Source organism: Symsagittifera roscoffensis, chromosome 1, assembly GCF_963678635.1.
Source record: "Symsagittifera roscoffensis chromosome 1, txSymRosc1.1, whole genome shotgun sequence".
Classification (NCBI taxonomy): domain Eukaryota; kingdom Metazoa; phylum Xenacoelomorpha; order Acoela; family Convolutidae; genus Symsagittifera; species Symsagittifera roscoffensis.
This window is the reverse complement of record NC_087062.1, coordinates 59,033,531-59,051,074: the sequence shown is the minus strand read 5'-3', so window position 1 is coordinate 59,051,074 and position 17,544 is coordinate 59,033,531. Positions and strand designations below refer to the sequence as shown.

The 17,544-nt window shown below is 35.5% G+C and overlaps 1 protein-coding gene across 1 annotated transcript in view; it reads left to right on the top strand.

Annotated features, from left to right (window-relative positions):
• LOC134846482 (uncharacterized) overlaps window positions 1–17,307 on the top strand; it is a 30,475-nt gene extending 13,168 nt beyond the window's left edge. The window contains exons 4-6 of the mRNA XM_063863860.1: window positions 11,739–12,041; window positions 12,282–12,432; window positions 16,706–17,307. Coding sequence (XP_063719930.1) covers window positions 11,739–12,041; window positions 12,282–12,432; window positions 16,706–17,166 — 915 coding nt within the window. The 3' untranslated portion in view covers window positions 17,167–17,307. The remainder of the gene's footprint in view (window positions 1–11,738; window positions 12,042–12,281; window positions 12,433–16,705) is intronic.
• The last annotated feature ends 237 nt before the right edge of the window (window positions 17,308–17,544 follow it).

Here is a 17,544-nt window from a genome sequence, read left to right as displayed (position 1 = left end):
TTGTTGAATTGAACTGGTGGCAGAAAATGAATTGTATCAATTGTATTAGCAGAGCAAACGGAAAGTTCCTTTATGATCAAAGGTTTCTTGCCACATTTAAATCCTTCAATATCTAAAATAATGAGATGGTTGAAAATCAATTTTTTAGTTTTCTTTCTTTGGGTTAACATGACTTTCACTCAACATTCCAACAAACGAAATAACTTTGGTTTGAATGCTTTAAGAAATAAGCAAAACGCAATACCTGTCACGTGACCCAGGTAACAGTTTTTTATTGGACAAGGCAAAACATATGTGTACCCAGGACCGGTTTGATTTTTTTCTTGCAAATATCCCGCTGCGTCATGCACTATAGCATGTATTCTAAGAAATTTGAAATGTTTCAAGTGTTTGTCGAGCGGCGAATTGTCTATTCCAATTAAACCACCATATGGTCTGTTTTTCAAAACAAAATCCAAATTAATATCAGCATCTAAATACAAACAAGTGGCTAAAAAATACTGAAATCTGACTGATTTGTCTGGATATTGTGATTTTAAGTCTATAAAAATTTCATGAATGAGTTTTAAATCGAAAGTTGAAATCATGTTTACTGAACTCAATATAATAAAAAGGGAATAATGAAAAGTATCAATTAAAACTTAACTTTCTCTTCAACAATAAATTTCACAAATAGCACATCAGTATCTACATCAAGTTTTCCATATCCACTTGTCAAAATATCCATTATTTTGCAAAAAGCGGCAGAATGGGGTCCATTAATTAAACTTTCAAATCTTTTCAAAGTTTCTGTATTCATCTCATCTGTTTGAACATGTCTGCTTTCTGTATGTTTCTTTGAAACTGAAGTCGAAAATCTTACGGATTTGTTTGACGTCGACGATGCAGCATGCGTAACTGTATTATCAATTCGTTTCTGTCCCCCAACGGCCGGAGATTTCTTGCAAACGTTTTGATTTGGTGAAGTTTGTTTGTTAGATGATGTTGCAGAAAGCAATAAATTGGGTAAACGTTTTTTGATTGCAGTGAAATCTAACAAATCGAGATTGGCTGCAACAGGTTGTGCTGAATAAGTGAGAGCTAGTTTAAGCTTGTCAAATAACTCACCGTTTCCTTTGACATCTTTAGCAGGAGAAACTAAGTATTTGAAGCAAGTGAAAATACAAGCAACACTGAAACATTTTTGTGAAGGAAAAAATTGGTTTAATTGTTCCTCTGAATCTACTTGAATCAATATATGGTAATGAAATTTTTTTTTCATTCTCGACTGAAAAATGGCAATATTCAGATTTGAAGTGGCTTCCAAAAGCATAATTTTTAAAAGTAGATAAATTAGGAATTTTTTCAGTGATAACAAATTTGAAATTTGGTTGAAATTTTTTGAAATAATCAGGTAACACAACTTCGAACATAGCTTCTGCCATTTTGTAAAGGAAAATTAATTCGAGTCGTGCTTGAAATCGTTTGTGTTTGAGGAAAGTTGAGATTTCCTGGCTCGTTTACAGTTAGACTGTGGTTTGTCTCTGTTTTCAACAGTATCAGAAATTTCACTTGTTTGCGCTCGGATTGACTTTCCCGACTTTACTAATTTTGAAAATTCTTCGCTGCTTAAGGAAAGTCTTTGTACACATTCAAATTCAGCGCCTTCAGTTGCTTTTTTGAAAACTTTCAGGAATACATATGTTCCAGTTTGGTCATATGTTTTCAATGTAGCACGCACTAATCTTTTACTGTTTTCCGAAATATCGAAATAGCAATCGCCAAAATCTTTATCTGCATTTGCTGTGGTGCTTGTTTTGGTTTTATTCATTGTAACGAGTAAATTTTCAAAGTAACTTGATTCAAAACTGAATAGAAAGAAATGAATGGTTTCGATTGATTGTATATGTCTGCAAAAGAAAGCGTTGTATCTATTTTAATTTATATACACATGTACTTTATATCGCAAAGATATTGGATTGCAATTTAGTTCAAATGGATAAGTATTTTGTGCTTGTACAACTGATAAGAATTTTAATGGGTGTTAAAGGTCACACTGTTTAAACGTTGTTTTTGATACAAGCTATTTGTTTGAATGCAATTTAGATAAACATAGAATACCACGCAAGGTAACATAAATATTTTACACACCCTCCCTTATTAAACTGATCAAAAACTACATAGGAGGTCTTGAAATTTCTAATTTTAGAAGAACCAATCCCTATTTTAATCTCTTGAGGCGTTTTCACAATTCATTTCAGTTTCATTTCTCTCCGCGTTACGTTTGTCCTTTTCTTCCAACTTTTCTTCAAAAATGCCTTGTTATATTATTGCCGGATATTCCAATCACGAAAGAACCGTTTTTTATGAAACCGTTCACGGTAATTTTGTAGCAATAATTAACGAAGAAAAAAGTTTCAATTCTGATGAGTGGACTTGTACTCATCACGTTATGATTCCCAAAAATTTTTTACATTTATTCAGTAAACTTTCCTTAAAAAATTCAAAGAAAGACGAAGAACTGAATATAAAGTATTTGAGTTACCTTACAAATTCTGGTAAATATACGGATCCTGACGAGCCTCTTGCTCTTCAGGTTGATATTTCAACTTTATCAAAACCAGTAAAAAAAATTTTGTATAAATACGATTGTGATGTTACTCCAATGTGTGAAAACCAGTTAGAATACTTTGAAGAAATTGAATTTTTTGATCGTTTATGGGGAATGGAACAGATTGAGTCACCATCAGTAGTTACCCCGAAAGCTGATCCTTCCCCTGTAGTGTCACCATGGCTTGACGAACCGGGTTGCTCAACTCCAAAGCGTACCCCTGTGGCTACTGTGAGCAACCACATGGAAAACTTAACCCCTTCTCTCTGTCTAGCGCCAAAGAAAAAAAGGAAGTTAACAACACTAGAGAAAGCGCAGGAGTATTTGGACCTTATATAACTTTGAAACTGAGGTTGAGTTTTATTGATTTTTGTTTGTATTTATTGTGTATAATAATTTAACTTTAAAATTGAGTTTGAGTTTGTATCTTGTATTTGTTCATTAATTATCCCACCATTGGGTTCTGATTAAAAATTTATTTCAAAAGCCTTTAAAAATTGAAGTTAAAAAAATCATATATTTTTAATAAATTGACTATTTTTTTCGCACAATTAAAAACAAAAAAAAAATCCGTAAAATTTTCATTCTTTCCACAAATAGGATTTAACATATTAACATTGAAGTTCTTATTTACATTAGTGATCTTGAGAAAAAACTGAAAAGCATCCATATATATGCTAATTTTTAGAAAACAAGATTAAAAAAATCAATTTCGTTTTTTGAAAAAAGATAATTAAGATAATTAAAGATAAAAAAAACTGTAAAAAAATATTTTTGGATAAAAACTTATGTTGTCATATGTTTATTCAAATAGTTATCATACAAATTAAACATAATGAAAAATAGTATAAAAAATGTTTAAAACCAACTTTTTGATAAAATAATTTATTTTTTAAATGTTTTTTAGTTAAAAATTTGATTTTTTAATTACAAAAAGGAAAAAAAAGCATTAATTTTTTTTTCTACAAATTGGAGTTACCATTTGATCATTGATACTGTTGTCTCCAAAAATGATCATATTGAAAAAAATACAAGTATTCATCATCATGCTAAATATTTGAGAAAAATAATAAAAATCAAACTTTTTAATTGATGACTCATCGTTTTTTCATTTTTCCAAAAAAATGCGATTTTCAACCAGAAGACGCAATTTTTTATTTTGAGCAAGTGGTGTTATGATGAAAGTGCATTGAGGGGCACGACTAATGAGATTGTGGGAGTAGATGTTCTTTCAATAGTCTTCGAGAAAAACGCTAATCCCCTTAATCCCCCCTAAAACAACAAACTCATTTCTCTTTACAGAAAAGTATTTTTTCCTGGAAAGTTAAAAAACTGTCTTTTTTCAGTTTTTGCTTTACTTATTCATCATTTCATTTGTTTTTGATACTAATTTTGACATTTTTATAGGATATTCTGTTCCCATGACAACTGGGATATTTAGGATCTATCATGTGTTGTGACATGCTCAACTTTTATTCGCAAGTTCGAAAATTTCATCAATTTATAATTTGAATTGATAAAATATAAAATTAAAACTTTTCTCTCTTGGCTCTAAAATCATTTTGGATTAAAATTTAGCCCAAACTTGGTTGGCATAGAATAATTTCTATCGTTTGTAATTATTATTAACTTTTAAAACAACAATTTATCTGTTTCGTCCAATCGAATTTGAGTTTGCCAGTTATGGCGGGAAATTCAAATCTAATTCAAATTTTGGCGGGAACTTTAATTCAAATTCAAAATTACGCGCGCAAAACACAAACCGTTTTCTCTGCAATTGGTAGACGAACAGTTATGCTTCTCATTTACTGTTGTTTCTGAGTGTAATTTGAGATCACTTGATTCTTTTTCTTTCTTAAAATCAATAGCTTAACTTATTTCAAAAAATGTTCAAATGCAATTTTTGTCCACTGAAATATGCAAATAAGAGCTATAGAAGTCGCCATGAGCGTGACAAACATTTTGTTGAAAAAGCACTTATTGTTTATCGATGCAATGAGTGTTCTTTCACGGCTCAAATGCTTTCAAATTTACAAAAACATATTCTTCACACTCATGGTCAACTTGGAGCTGTTTGTGATTATTGTCATTTGGGATTTCATTCGCCCAAAAACTTATCAGCTCATTTACTAGCAACCCATGGTCTTCCTGTTATGAGAGCTGCCTCTGCTGATTTAGCCACTACAAGTGCCGCTGCTAATGCTGCTCTCGGTGATGTGCATGCTGTCGATGAAGACGAAATCAACGGCACCAATCTTCAAAAAAGTGAGTCTGCTTTTTTCGGTGTTCTCGAAACGTATGTGATCGGCGGAAACCAACCCATGGATGAAACTCAGCCGATTGACCTTTTGCAGTTTATGCAAGAGAAAAAAGATGAAATTCAAAGTCTCATAATCGATCGAGTTGGAGAAGGACCTAGAAAAGTTCAATTCAGCGCTAATTTAGGTTTGGTAAAACATAAAGTAGTAAATGATTCTAGTAAAACTGAGCACGACGAGCGGATTGACATTTATGCAAACTCTGATATGAAACCTGTGATGAGCTTAGGATTAGAAGATGATGAGTTTTTTGAAATGGTCGAAAAAATGCAAGCAGTTTTGGAGACTTTTGCATCTTATGGAAGCGGTTGGGTTTTGCAACATGTAATTCAAGTTTTTGTTAAACTTGCAAAGTTTTCACCAATCCGTGGGTCATCTTATATTGACTTGCCTTTTCGAATTCGAATGTCCCAGAATTTGATAAACATTAGAAATCACGAAGATAATAATTGCTTCGAACTTTGCTTTACCGCTGCTTATAGTCTGAAGCATGGTGTTGACCTACTTCTAACTGATCAACAAAAAGCAACCCAGCAGCTGCGCGGACACAACCTGATACATACACTGCTGAAAGTGCACACAAAGCCCAAGGTAATTTTGATTCACCCATGAGTTTCGCTTCAATTGGAAAATTTGAACAACTTAACGACGTGCGGGTAAATGTGTTCGAGTACCACAAGGGAGATTTGTTGCCTATGTATATATCAAAACGACCAAACCAAGATAACAGCACCCAAACTGAAATATTTGACATGGACCTGCTTCTCTTGTATGAGCCTGCAAAGCATCACTATGTACTTATAATCGATTTGTTAAAGTTCATCTGCGAAATCAAAGGGTGTAAGTATCGCCCAATTGCACGTTTATGTAGAAACTGCTTTCACATTAGTTGGAGTGATGAAACTCACGATCAACACATCCAGTGTTGTAAGGATCATGAACCTGCTCTAGTAGTCATGCCTTCAGCAGAAAAAGGTACCAACAGATACGAGTTCAAAAACCTCCAGGCCTTGTGGTTTGTACCACTTGTGATTTATTTTGATTTTGAATCATTTCTGAAACCTGTAGATTCTTGTCCTGATAATCCATCGCGATCATCTACCCGAGTTGTACAAAAACACGAAGCTTGTGGGTATTCATTGGCTGTAATTGAACACGGAAATTCACAGCCCTACTTCTTTGACTATGACAGCTCTGATCAATGCATGAAAAAGTTTCTCAATCAGTTGCATCAATTAGCGAGAGAGATATATGATCAAAAGCGACGGTTTCCTCAATTTCTAGAAAGCCAAGAATCGTTGAACAAAGAAAACACATCAACATGTTGGATTTGCTGTATACATTTTACCAATGAGCACGAAAAATGTTTTGACCATTGCCATTTTTCTGGAAAATTTTTGGGATGGGCACATGAAAAATGCAACCTCGCAAGACGAACTGTAAATTTCACCCCAGTCATTGGACATAACATCCAGAACTATGACCTTCACCACATTTGTCTCGCATTGCATGAATGCGAGCCAACAAGTACAATGAGTGTTATACCTAGCACAGACGAAAAATATATATCGTTAAGCATTGGAGTCCTAATTAAAACTATAAAAAGGAAAAACGGATCTGAGCAAAAAGTTTTTGAATACCTCAGATTTATTGACTCATGCAAGTTTTTGAATTCTTCCCTGCAAAAATTGGTTGATAATCTACCAGCGGAAAAAATGTCAATTTTGAACAAGTATTTTGCAAACGAGACGGAGGAGCAACGGTGTCTGATACGACAAAAAGGTTTCTACCCTTATTCGTACATGACCAAAAGAGAAAAATTTGCAGAAAAAGAATTGCCTCCTTTGCAAAATTGGTCCGATGTTTTGAATGGAGGAAAAGTTGCAGTTTCACAAGCGGATCTGGAGCATGCAAGGAAAGTTTTTAGAATGTTCAAATGTCAAAACTTGGAGGATTATCACAACTTGTATCTCAAGTGTGATACACTCCTTCTTGCTTGCGTCTTTGAAGAATTTCGACAAATTAGTCACCAAACTTATGGTCTGGACTGAGCGCACCATTTTAGTGCTTCAAACTTAGCTGGAGACGCCTTCAAACGTATCTGCAAAGACTCGAATGTTCAGCTTTTATCAGACCGCAGGCATCTCGAAATGGTCGAGAATATGATGCGAGGTGGTACTGCATCCGTGTTCCATAGTCGCTTTTTCAAAGCCAACAACAAAGAATGCCCCGACTTCAACCCAGATCAGCCTAGCACCTACGGGTTTATGATCGATGCAAATAACCTCTATGGCGGCGTCATGCAAACGGAGAAATTACCGGTGCGTAACTTTGAGTTAATAGAGCATATAGAAGACGAGGTGATTGTGAACCAAATCCTCAACATGACTGAAGACTCTTTGATTGGATTTATATTGGAAGTTGATCTCGAGTACCCAGAAGAACTGCATGAGGATCATCAAGATTACCCTTTAGCTCCTACTAAAGAAAGTGTACCCCAGGATTGGTTGAGTCCCTACCAAACGAATTTACTCGAGCAGATGAAAAATCAAGACATTGCAAGACGTTCAATTGGAAAGACCAAAAATTTACTGCAGACGCTGCATGACAAGTCAAACTATACAATTCATTACAAACTATTGCAATTGTTTGTTAGGTTGGGACTTAAAGTTAAAAAAGTGCACCGTGTGCTGAAGTTTGAACAAGAAGCATGGTTAGAACCATACATCACATTGAACACGACTAAACGACAACAAGCTAGAAATAAATTTGAGGAGGATTTGTACAAACTACTGAACAATTGTGCTTATGGGAAAACATGCGAGTCGAAGCGCAAACGGATGCTTGTTCGAATAGTTAGAGATTATCATGCCGCTTTGCGAGAAATTAGTGCATTCGAATTTAAATCCTACAAAATTTTTGGAGAAAACTTGGCAGCGTTCACTTCGAACCCAACAAAAATCTATTGGGATGTCCCAACAATTGTGGGAGCTAGTGTTCTTGAGTTAGCAAAGTTTCACATGTATAAATTTCATTACGATATAATGAAACCAAATTTTGAATGTCAACTATTGTATTCTGATACAGACAGTCTCCTGTACCAAGTCAAAAGTGAAGATTTATACCGAGAAATTTCCGAAAAAAGGAATAATTTGAATGAACTTGACTTGTCAAATTACCCGAAGAACCACCCTCTCTACGACCCGAAAAACAAAATGGTTGTTTTAAAATTCAAGGATGAGTTTCCAGGAGACATTATAACCGAGTTTATATCCCTCAAACCCAAGCTTTATTCCATTTTGTCCAGAGGTAATTAATTAATTTCTATTTGCCTTATTTGTGAGCACGAATTTCAAAAAATTTTGATTTTTTGTGGAATTTTTTTTTTGGAAAGCAATTTTTATTTGTGGGCGAAAAATTCTTTTTTTTTGTGGGCGAAAACTTTTTTTTGTGGGCGATTTTTTTTTTATGGGCGAAAACTTTTTTTTTTTGAGGGCGAAAAAATTTTTTTTTGTGGGCGATTTTTTTTTTTGTGGGCGAAATTTTTTTTTTTTTTTTGTGGGCGATTTTTTTTTTGTGGGCGAAAATTTTTTTTTTTTTGTTCGAAAAATTTTTGGGGCGAAAAAGTGTTTTTTTTTTTTTGCAAAAAATTTTTTAAATTTTTTTGTCGGGGATTTTTTTTTTTTTTGTGTTGGTCGATTTTTTTAATGATGACTAATTTTTAAGGTCACACCTGGCCTTCATGTCATTTTTTTTGTTGCACCTGGCCTTCAAGTTAACATGATGTAGCTCCTAAAAAACACAAAACCACAGATTGCATTTGGTTCTTTTTTTACCACCACACATTAGTGATCATCAAAAAATTGATTAGTAATCATATAATTATATTTATAGACTGCAGAAAATTATCGGCGAAGGGTGTATCGAAAGCTGCTCAGAAGATGTTGAGCCATCAGCGATATCGAGACACCTTGACCTCTGGCTCGTTATTCAAAACTGAAAACAGTCGAATCGCATCCGAGTCACACAATCTGCAAACAGTGACTTCGACGAAAACATCGTTATCAGCCTTTGATGACAAACGCTACATCCTCGATGATGGCCAGCAGACTCTTCCCTACGGTCACAAAAACATCGTGGGTCAAACTGTGATTGGCATTGATGATAGTGATGACAACACAGCCGCTGTTAATTCTGACCCAACCGATGATGACGATTTGGAAAAATGGATGCCATTTTTTGAAGATCGTCAACAGCCAGTGTCGTGGGATTGTGACGATTTCCTAGATGGGGTGTCTGAAGAATTCGCTAACACTCAAAACGTTGATTGGGACCATCCGGAAATTGATGATGAATACTCTGAGGATAGTTTTGCTGTTGAGAACACACAACCACATCGCTCGCTTCGACAACTGATGGACCAGGTCAATAGCAGTTGGCAAACTCCAGACCCCGGTCTGATTCGGGCAGCAGAAACCAACGACAGTGATATTGATAGCGGGGATATCGCGGATCTGGAGGCCAATACTTCCGATGAGGACGAGTCGTCATTCTTCAACGATTCGTTTTTCGATTATGAAGCAGTTGAAGTAGAAGAACCACGGTCAAAAAATCGACGAATAGATTAAAACACAAAAAACACCACATTAACTTTTGTATAGTAAATAAAATTCAGTTATTTAATATGAGAATTGTCTGTACATAAAATTTGACCTACCGCTATTCCGTGTTTAGTGTGTATTTAAGTGCGAGATTTTGTTCAGCTTTGGAACTCAATTAATCTGGGATATAAACAATTTCATTTAAGCGATAGTGTCTTTAGCATACTTTTGTATGTATTTGTATGTAATTTAAGTTTGAATCAAAGTTGTAAGAAGAATTGAGCAAACAGTCTATAGCGCAGTTAAACACTCCAGCTGGTTTCAGAACGAAGATTTGGCAAATCCTTTCCCGCTCCAAACATGTAACCACAACGTTCAGTGGGAATACTCAATAATATACCGAAGTTTTACATGAGGACTATTAGGTATAAAATTATACATGGTGACAATTAGGATTATTACATGGTGACCATTGCTGATCATTTAATACATGGTGACCATTATGATTTATACCTAATGGTCATCCATGTATGACAACCCCCCCCCCCCAGATCCTAACGCACTATATGCATACTACTCCCTAGCATCAGTTTTTTCGAGCAAGAGTTTCTTCTCTTATCGATTTTTTTTCTAGCATCAATTCCTTTTAGCATAAATTCTTTCTGGCAGTAGACACTGTTTTCAGTTTCTTCCAGTATGAGTTTTTTCTGTGTTCAGTTTTTTCACTTGTAGCAGCTTTTTATAGCTTCAGCTTTGTCTAGCAACAGTACCTTTCTTTGCGTCAGTTTCTTCTACTATTAATTATTTCCATCTTCAGTATCTTTTGTCATCTTTTTCTTCTAGCAACAGTTCCCTCTAGCATCATATTCCTCGAGCAAGAGCTTCTTCTATCATCATTTTCTTCTAGCATCAGTTCCTCTAGCATAAACTTTTCTGGCCGTAAACTCTTCTAGCATTTCTTTTTTTTCTATTTTTAGTTTCTTCTAGCATCAGTTTTTTCTGTGTTCAGTTTTCCTTACTTGTAGCAGCTTCTTCTATCTTCAGCTTTGTCTAGCAACAGGATCTTTCTACTGCGTCAGTTTCTTCTACTATTAGTTACTTCCATCTTCAGTATCTTCTATCATCTTTTTTTTAGCATCAGTTCCCTCTAGCATCAGTTTCCTCGAACAAAAGCTTCTTCTATCATCAATTTCTTCTAGCATCAGTTCCCTCTAGCATAAGTTTTTTTCTGGCCGTAAATTCTTCTAGCATTTCTTTTTTCTATTATCAGTTTCTTCTAGCATCAGTTTTTTCTGTGTTCAGTTTTTCTTACTTGTAGCAGCTTCTTCTAGCTTCAGCTTCGTCTAGCAACAGTATCCTTCTGCTGCGTCAGTTTCTTCTACTATTAGCTACTTCCATTTTCAGTATCTTCTATCATCAGTTTTTTCTAACATCAGTTGCTTCTGGTATTAATTCTTTCTACTAGTATTGCTTCTTTTAGCACAAAGTTATTATCGCATTTGTTTCTTCTATTAATAGTTACTTCTATCATTAGTTTCTTCCCGCATCCATTTTTTCTTTAGAAAAAATTTATCGCTCCATGTTTGAAACGTTGGAGATTTAATGCGCATAAGTAGAACAATGATTCTTCTACATAGGGGTGGATTTAGGGTGGGGGCGTTGTGCGGACGCTCCCTTTTCCCTCACTCAGGTATCTGACCCCCTGCCGACCCAAAGAGTCCCCCTTTTTACTATTTTGAGATATCCAATTTTGCCAGACGCAACCTAAAATTTTTCTTAAGGCGCCTTTGGCGCCAATAAGTATTAATTCTCATGGGAGAACGCGCGCCGAAAAAAAAACGCAATTTTCGCTTAACATTTCCCAAAAAGTGCTTAAAAACGCTATTTTTGGCCTGTTTTCTTTTCAAAATTTTTCCTGCGGCCCAGAAATTTTGGCCGAAACAGGGTCTTTTTAGTGCTTCGGGAGAGCTAGGAAAATCACTTTGGTCGATCTAAAAAAAAGAGGTCGACAAAAGGTTCAAAGTTCTTTTGAAAATCTGCCCCCACCCCCCTCGAGAAAATCCTAGATTCGCCCCTGCTTCTACATATTGATTGATTTATTATTTCACGAAAAATCACAAGGAATAAGACATGTTTTGCCTTTTAAACAAGTCGGTTGGTTGTTTTCTCAAAAAATCACAACGAAATGAGAGGAGAGAAATGGAATAAGACCATTTTGAAATGCCTTAGGATCGGAAAGAAGTTCTTCTCGGAGACATTTTCCGTCTACCCCTGAAAGGGATGTCCCCATGTGTGTCGTGTGGAAGTAAAGTGTCCATAAGCTGCGAACAGTACGAGTACTCGGCTGGAGGCCGCAACACTACGGGGGACACACTTCTAGGGAAGGGAGAGACTTCAGTTCAATGGAGATCGGGCGGTGATGCCGATGAATGGAAAGGGGAGGGGGGAGTTTCGAATCACACGGATGAAACTGAGGGCGGATGCAATGATCTATTCATGACGAGGATCATCCAATTATATGCGCAATCTGAGGTATATTAAAATGGCTTGAATAGTTTTCGAATCCCCTTAACAAATCAACTTCGAAATCAATTTTACTCAAAGTTTGGCCTCTAGTAAATCAGTTTGACGGTTAAACAAACAATTTCGTCCTATCAAATCAGTTGTTTGGTCAGAAGCACTAATGCATATATTTTAATAAGGGAGTTATTTTTTGGGTCCGTTGTTTTATCGGAGGATCAGTGCTCGGGCTTGAGCATTGCGCTGTTTCAGGTGAGTGAAAGTTCTCTGTTGATTTCGATCAACTACCTGCCTCTAGCAGAGAGACTATCTGTGATTGTGATGAAGGCCAAGGATCTCAAACTGCCACAATCCTCCAACAACAATTCTCATCCCCACAACAACCAACAAAGTGCGCCCCAAAGTAAGTAGAATGGGACATCACGGCTCATGTTGGCATCACAAAAATATTTCAGGCACAGTTTTTTCTAAAGAAGAAGAAGAAGAAGAAGCATAATTTCATCTAAACAAGTTGGCATAAACTTTTAAAAAATCAAATTGCAGTAATAGGTAGCGAGTTGAAAAGAGTAGATAACGAGATCCTCTGATCTGTTCTAGGTCTACCCTCTGCAACAAGAGATTCAAACAAAATTTAATTTAAGAGTAGATTTTAATGGTAGTCATATTAATATTAATTATTATTACAAAAATGTATATACAAAATAAACAAATAAATACATAAAAATTTAGAGACAAAAAGTATGACGGGGTTCGAACCCCATTCTCTTGAGCTGCCATCGATATTTAAGCCTTGGGTATATTTTACGACATCAAATTTTAGTTGACCAATCCAAAATGTTTTCTGAAGACGCCCTGGCGCAATATATACTTAGTTTGTGTAAGGGAAGCGCCCATCAAAAATAGTTCTGTTTTGGTTATAATTTAACAAAAACTCATCTGAGGCAGCCAACAATTTTGAAAAAAATATATTAGTGTTTTTTCAGCGCTTTGGTAGAGCTTTAAAAAATTTTGTTACGGTTTCATTTTAAGGTAAGTGCAAGTAAGGGGTAAGTGATGACAAAGTAAATATGGTGGGAAGTAGTGTAAAGTAGTTAGGGGGAAGGGACGACAAATAGAAACAAGATTTCTCGTATCAGGGTGAATTCCCGATTGTTCCGACTGCCTTTTAAGGTCCATGGAGCAGTAATAACATGAAAACATTAAATGCAATGAAATCGAAATGATTTTTTTTTTAATTTGAGGTTTTTTGTGAAAAACATCCCCCAGACGAATCAACAACAAAGTGATGAATTTAGCTCCTAGTAACAAATCAATTATGCCAAATAAGCAAAAAAAATTGTTTGCTGTAGCCTAATGTAAAACACAATTTAGCAATTGCTACGTTCAACTTTTGAATATTCGATTTCAAAGTTTTGAAAAATCCAGGCTCTTACTCATAAAAATCTATTATAATCCATTATAACCGAGTACAATGGATTAAAATGATTTCTAGTTTATTTGTTTTATAATCTATTATAATAATCAATTATAATTAATTATCTTAGAATTTTATGGATACAAACTATGAAAATCCATCATAGTTGATTATTATTCATGAAACCTTATTGCGGGTACTTACAATACCACATTTGTGGTTTTCGTTATGAAAAATAAACTTTTGTCTCGAGATAAAAAAGCTCATTTTTGTTCATAGTTCACTCTAAAAGCAACCAATTAAACCGTTTTTGTTTCGCCTGATTTTTTAGCAGTTTTTTTTTTAATTGACAGCTTTTGTCGAAGTTTAATTATACTAAAAACTACTTTCGATACCTACAAAACTAATGAGAATATTCAAGACTTTGCCTTGATATCAACAGTTTTAGAGAAACAAGAAAAGCCAGTTGCTGTGCAAGTAGCACAGAGTTTCCCATTCACTATGAATTAAGAATACATTTTCGAAAGAAAAAATATTTTTCTCAATTTTGTTTTTATTTTTAAGTTAATTTTTCTCAAAATTATTTTCTCAAAATGTATCTCGGTTTTTCCAAATTTTGCAGTCGCCCCCCCCATCGGCATGCTACTGGTGCTTATAAAAATTACAATTAATAATTTTCCACGCAATATGCATTTAGTAGTCTGCTCAGATCTATGATTTTCTTGAGAGGTGGATTATTATATCGGTCGACCATATGGATTTTTTAAGCTTTCCCAAAGCACCAAAAAGGCTCTGTTTTGGTCAAAATTTCTGCGTCCAGCAGTCAAATTTTTTAATTTTGAAAAAAGAGACACTTTTTGGAAAATTTTGACCAAAAAATTGAGTTTTTTGGCGCGTGCTCCCCCATTTTTATAAACACCAGTAGCGTGCCGAGGGGGGGGCGACTGCCTTCCCCTCAATTCTTGTTACCAAATTTTTCCAAAGGGTCGCCTTTTTGATATTAATTTATGACATCCTTTTTTCGCTGAACAGCCGCAAAACAATATAGTGCTTAAACTCTCAAAGTAGTATACAAAGTGGATACAAAGAGAGATGACATCTATTGCTAAAACAATACTTGGTTTGCTTTACCCGTTATCATAGTCAGAGATGCGTTGTAGTATTTCTGCAATAAATATCCTAAATCTGTTATCGCAAATCTGTAATAAATTGATGTTTTGAGAATATTGGCGAAGTTTTGTTGTAAGTCAATGTGTTTCTCTCCTTGTTCAGCCCAATCGAGTGGGCGCAAAAAGAAAAGAGAATTTTTGATGAGAGAATAACGTTTTCCTCGTTTTACTGAACTGAAAAAAAAAACAGGCCCAAATTTTGGAGATTGTTCAGCGAAAAAAGGATTTCATAAAGTTATGTCAAAAGGACGACACTTTGGAAAAAATTGGCAACAAGAATTGAAGAGAAGAACAGTCGCCCACCCCCCCCCCCCCCCCCCGTCGGTACGCTACTGGTGCTTATAAAAATTACAATTAATAACTTTCCACGCAATATGAATTTAATAGTCTGATCAGATCTAGGATGTTCTTGAGAGGTGGATTGTTATATCGGTCGACCATATGGATTTTTTAAGCTTTCCCAAAGCACCAAAAAGGCTATTTTTTGGCCAAAATTTTTGCGTCCAGCAGTCAAACTTTCGAATTTTTTTTAAAAAAAACAGGCACTTTTTGGAAAATTTTGACCAAAAAATTGAGTTTTTTGGCGCGTGCTCCCTCATTTTTATAACCACCAGTAGCGTGCCGAGGGGGGGAGGCGACTGCTCTTCCCCTCAATTCTTGTTGCCAAATTTTTCCAAAGGGTCGCCCTTTTGATATAAATTTATGACATCCTTTTTTCGCTGAACAACCTCAAAACAATGAGTGCTTAAACTCTCAAAATAGTATACAAAGTGGATACAAAGAGAGATGACATCTATTGCTGAAACAATACTTGGTTTGCTTTACCCGTTATCATATTCAGAGATGCGTTGTAGTGTTTCTGCAATAAATATCGTAAATCTATTTTCGCAAATCTGTAATAAATTGATGCTTTGAGAATATTGGCGAATTTTGTTGTAAGCCAAAGTGTTTCTCTCCTTGTTCAGCCCAATCGAGTGGGCGCAAAAAAGAAAAAGAAAATTAGGTTGAAGTTATTTGCTTTGATGAGAGAATAACTTTTTCCTCCTTTTACTGAACTGAACAAAAAAACAGGCCCAAATTTTTGAGGTTGTTCAGCGAAAAAATGATGTCATAAAGTTGAATCAAAAGGGCCACCCTTCGGAAATTTTTGGCAACAAGAATTGAGGGAAAAGCAGTCCCCCCCGTCGGCACGCTTCTGGTGCTTATAAAAATTACAATTAATATTTTTCCACGCACTATGCATTTAATAGTTTGCTCAGATCTAGGATTTTCTTAAGAGGTGGATTTTTATATCGGTCGACCATATGCATTTTCTAAACTTTCCCAAAGCACCAAAAAGGTTCTGTTTTGGCCAAACTTTCTGCGTCCAGCAATCAAATTTTTAAAAAACAGGCGCTTTTTGGAAAATTTTGACCAAAAAATTGAGTTTTTTTGGCGCGTGCTCCCCCCTCAAATTTAGTAGGTATTTGGCCAAAATTTCGGCAACCAGCAGTCAAATTTAAAAAAACCGTCCCAAAAGCGTTTTTAAACATTTTTTGGAAAATTTTGACCAAACTTCGTAGATTTTGGCGCCAAAAGCGTCGTTAGAAAATTTTTAGGGTCCGTCAGCCAAAAATGGAATCACTCAAGATTGTTCAAAGGGGGACCCTTTGGATCGGCAGGGGGTCAAATCCCTGAGGGAAGGGGAGGTAAAGCCCCACTCTAAATCCGCTACTGAGTCTGCTAATATTCATCTCCCGATTCTCAATTAAATAAGTTTCAGAAAATCAGCAGCTCAAAGTTGTTGTTTTGGCATAGTTTTATAATTGTTTGTGTTAGGAACAAGCTCTGTGCTAATTTAAGCATCGAAATTGTTTTCTTAAATCATAAAAGTTTTTAGAAACGGTTCATTTCAAAGAATTGCAGATTTAAATAACGTTTCAATCAGAAACAGATTTGCTAAAAAAAATAAAAGAAAATCGAAAATATATAGATTTAAATTGTTTGAAAAACGATTTTTTGCTTTTTTTGTCTGTTTTTGAGGGCGCAGTGAGTAAATAATATAATCTTCAACAACTAGTTAATTTCTCTAAAGGAAATTGTTTTTTTTCTAGGTGTTTATGTGAAAGTGGAGCTGTTCAGACGAGACAACCGGAGACTGAAGAAGAAGAAGACCTCCACCAAACTCAGCCACTCCCACTCTACTCTGAATCCAGTGTTCAATGACATGCTTGGATTCCAGATATCCCCCTCTGATTTAAAACGATGTCGACTGAAACTCTCCGTCGTGCAGCGACTTCTGAAGACTGATAGCAGTCGGCAGTCGCACCCATTGACGCAACCTCGCGTTGCTGGAATTGAAAACGAAGAAAATTTTCCCCTGTCTCTCGGAGAAGAGTCATCTTCTGCTCATGAATACACGGAATCGAGTACTCCGAGCTACTACGTGTTCGGTGTGTTGTATTTGGGAGCCAGCGGTTGCAGCCGATCTGAGATGGACCACTTCCAGCAAATGCTGGATAATCCCAGAATTCCAGTGGCCAAATGGCATCTACTCAAATCTACTTCTTTTTAAACCAAATTACAACTATCCAAATCTCAAACTGCTCAAATTTGTGGAAAAAATTGGACTGATGTTATGGTAAACTCAAGTAAAAGAATTCAGTTGTGTTAAATTGTGAACAACTCTCAGAAATTATACTTCAAGCGCGTCAAATAGCATTTATGCCAAGCTAGTTTTGAGACCCGGAATTCTCAAAAGCCTTCGAATACTTCAAAAAAGGCCTCACCATCTAGCATTGAAACTACTTTCTGTCAAGTTTTTGAAGCGTTGTCCTCATTTTGTATCAATTGAGAGATACTACATGTTTTGATGCTTACTGCATGTATCGAAAATTCGAGTTTGGACCAAGGTTCATGTATTGAAAACTGATTATTTACTTAGAAACTTATT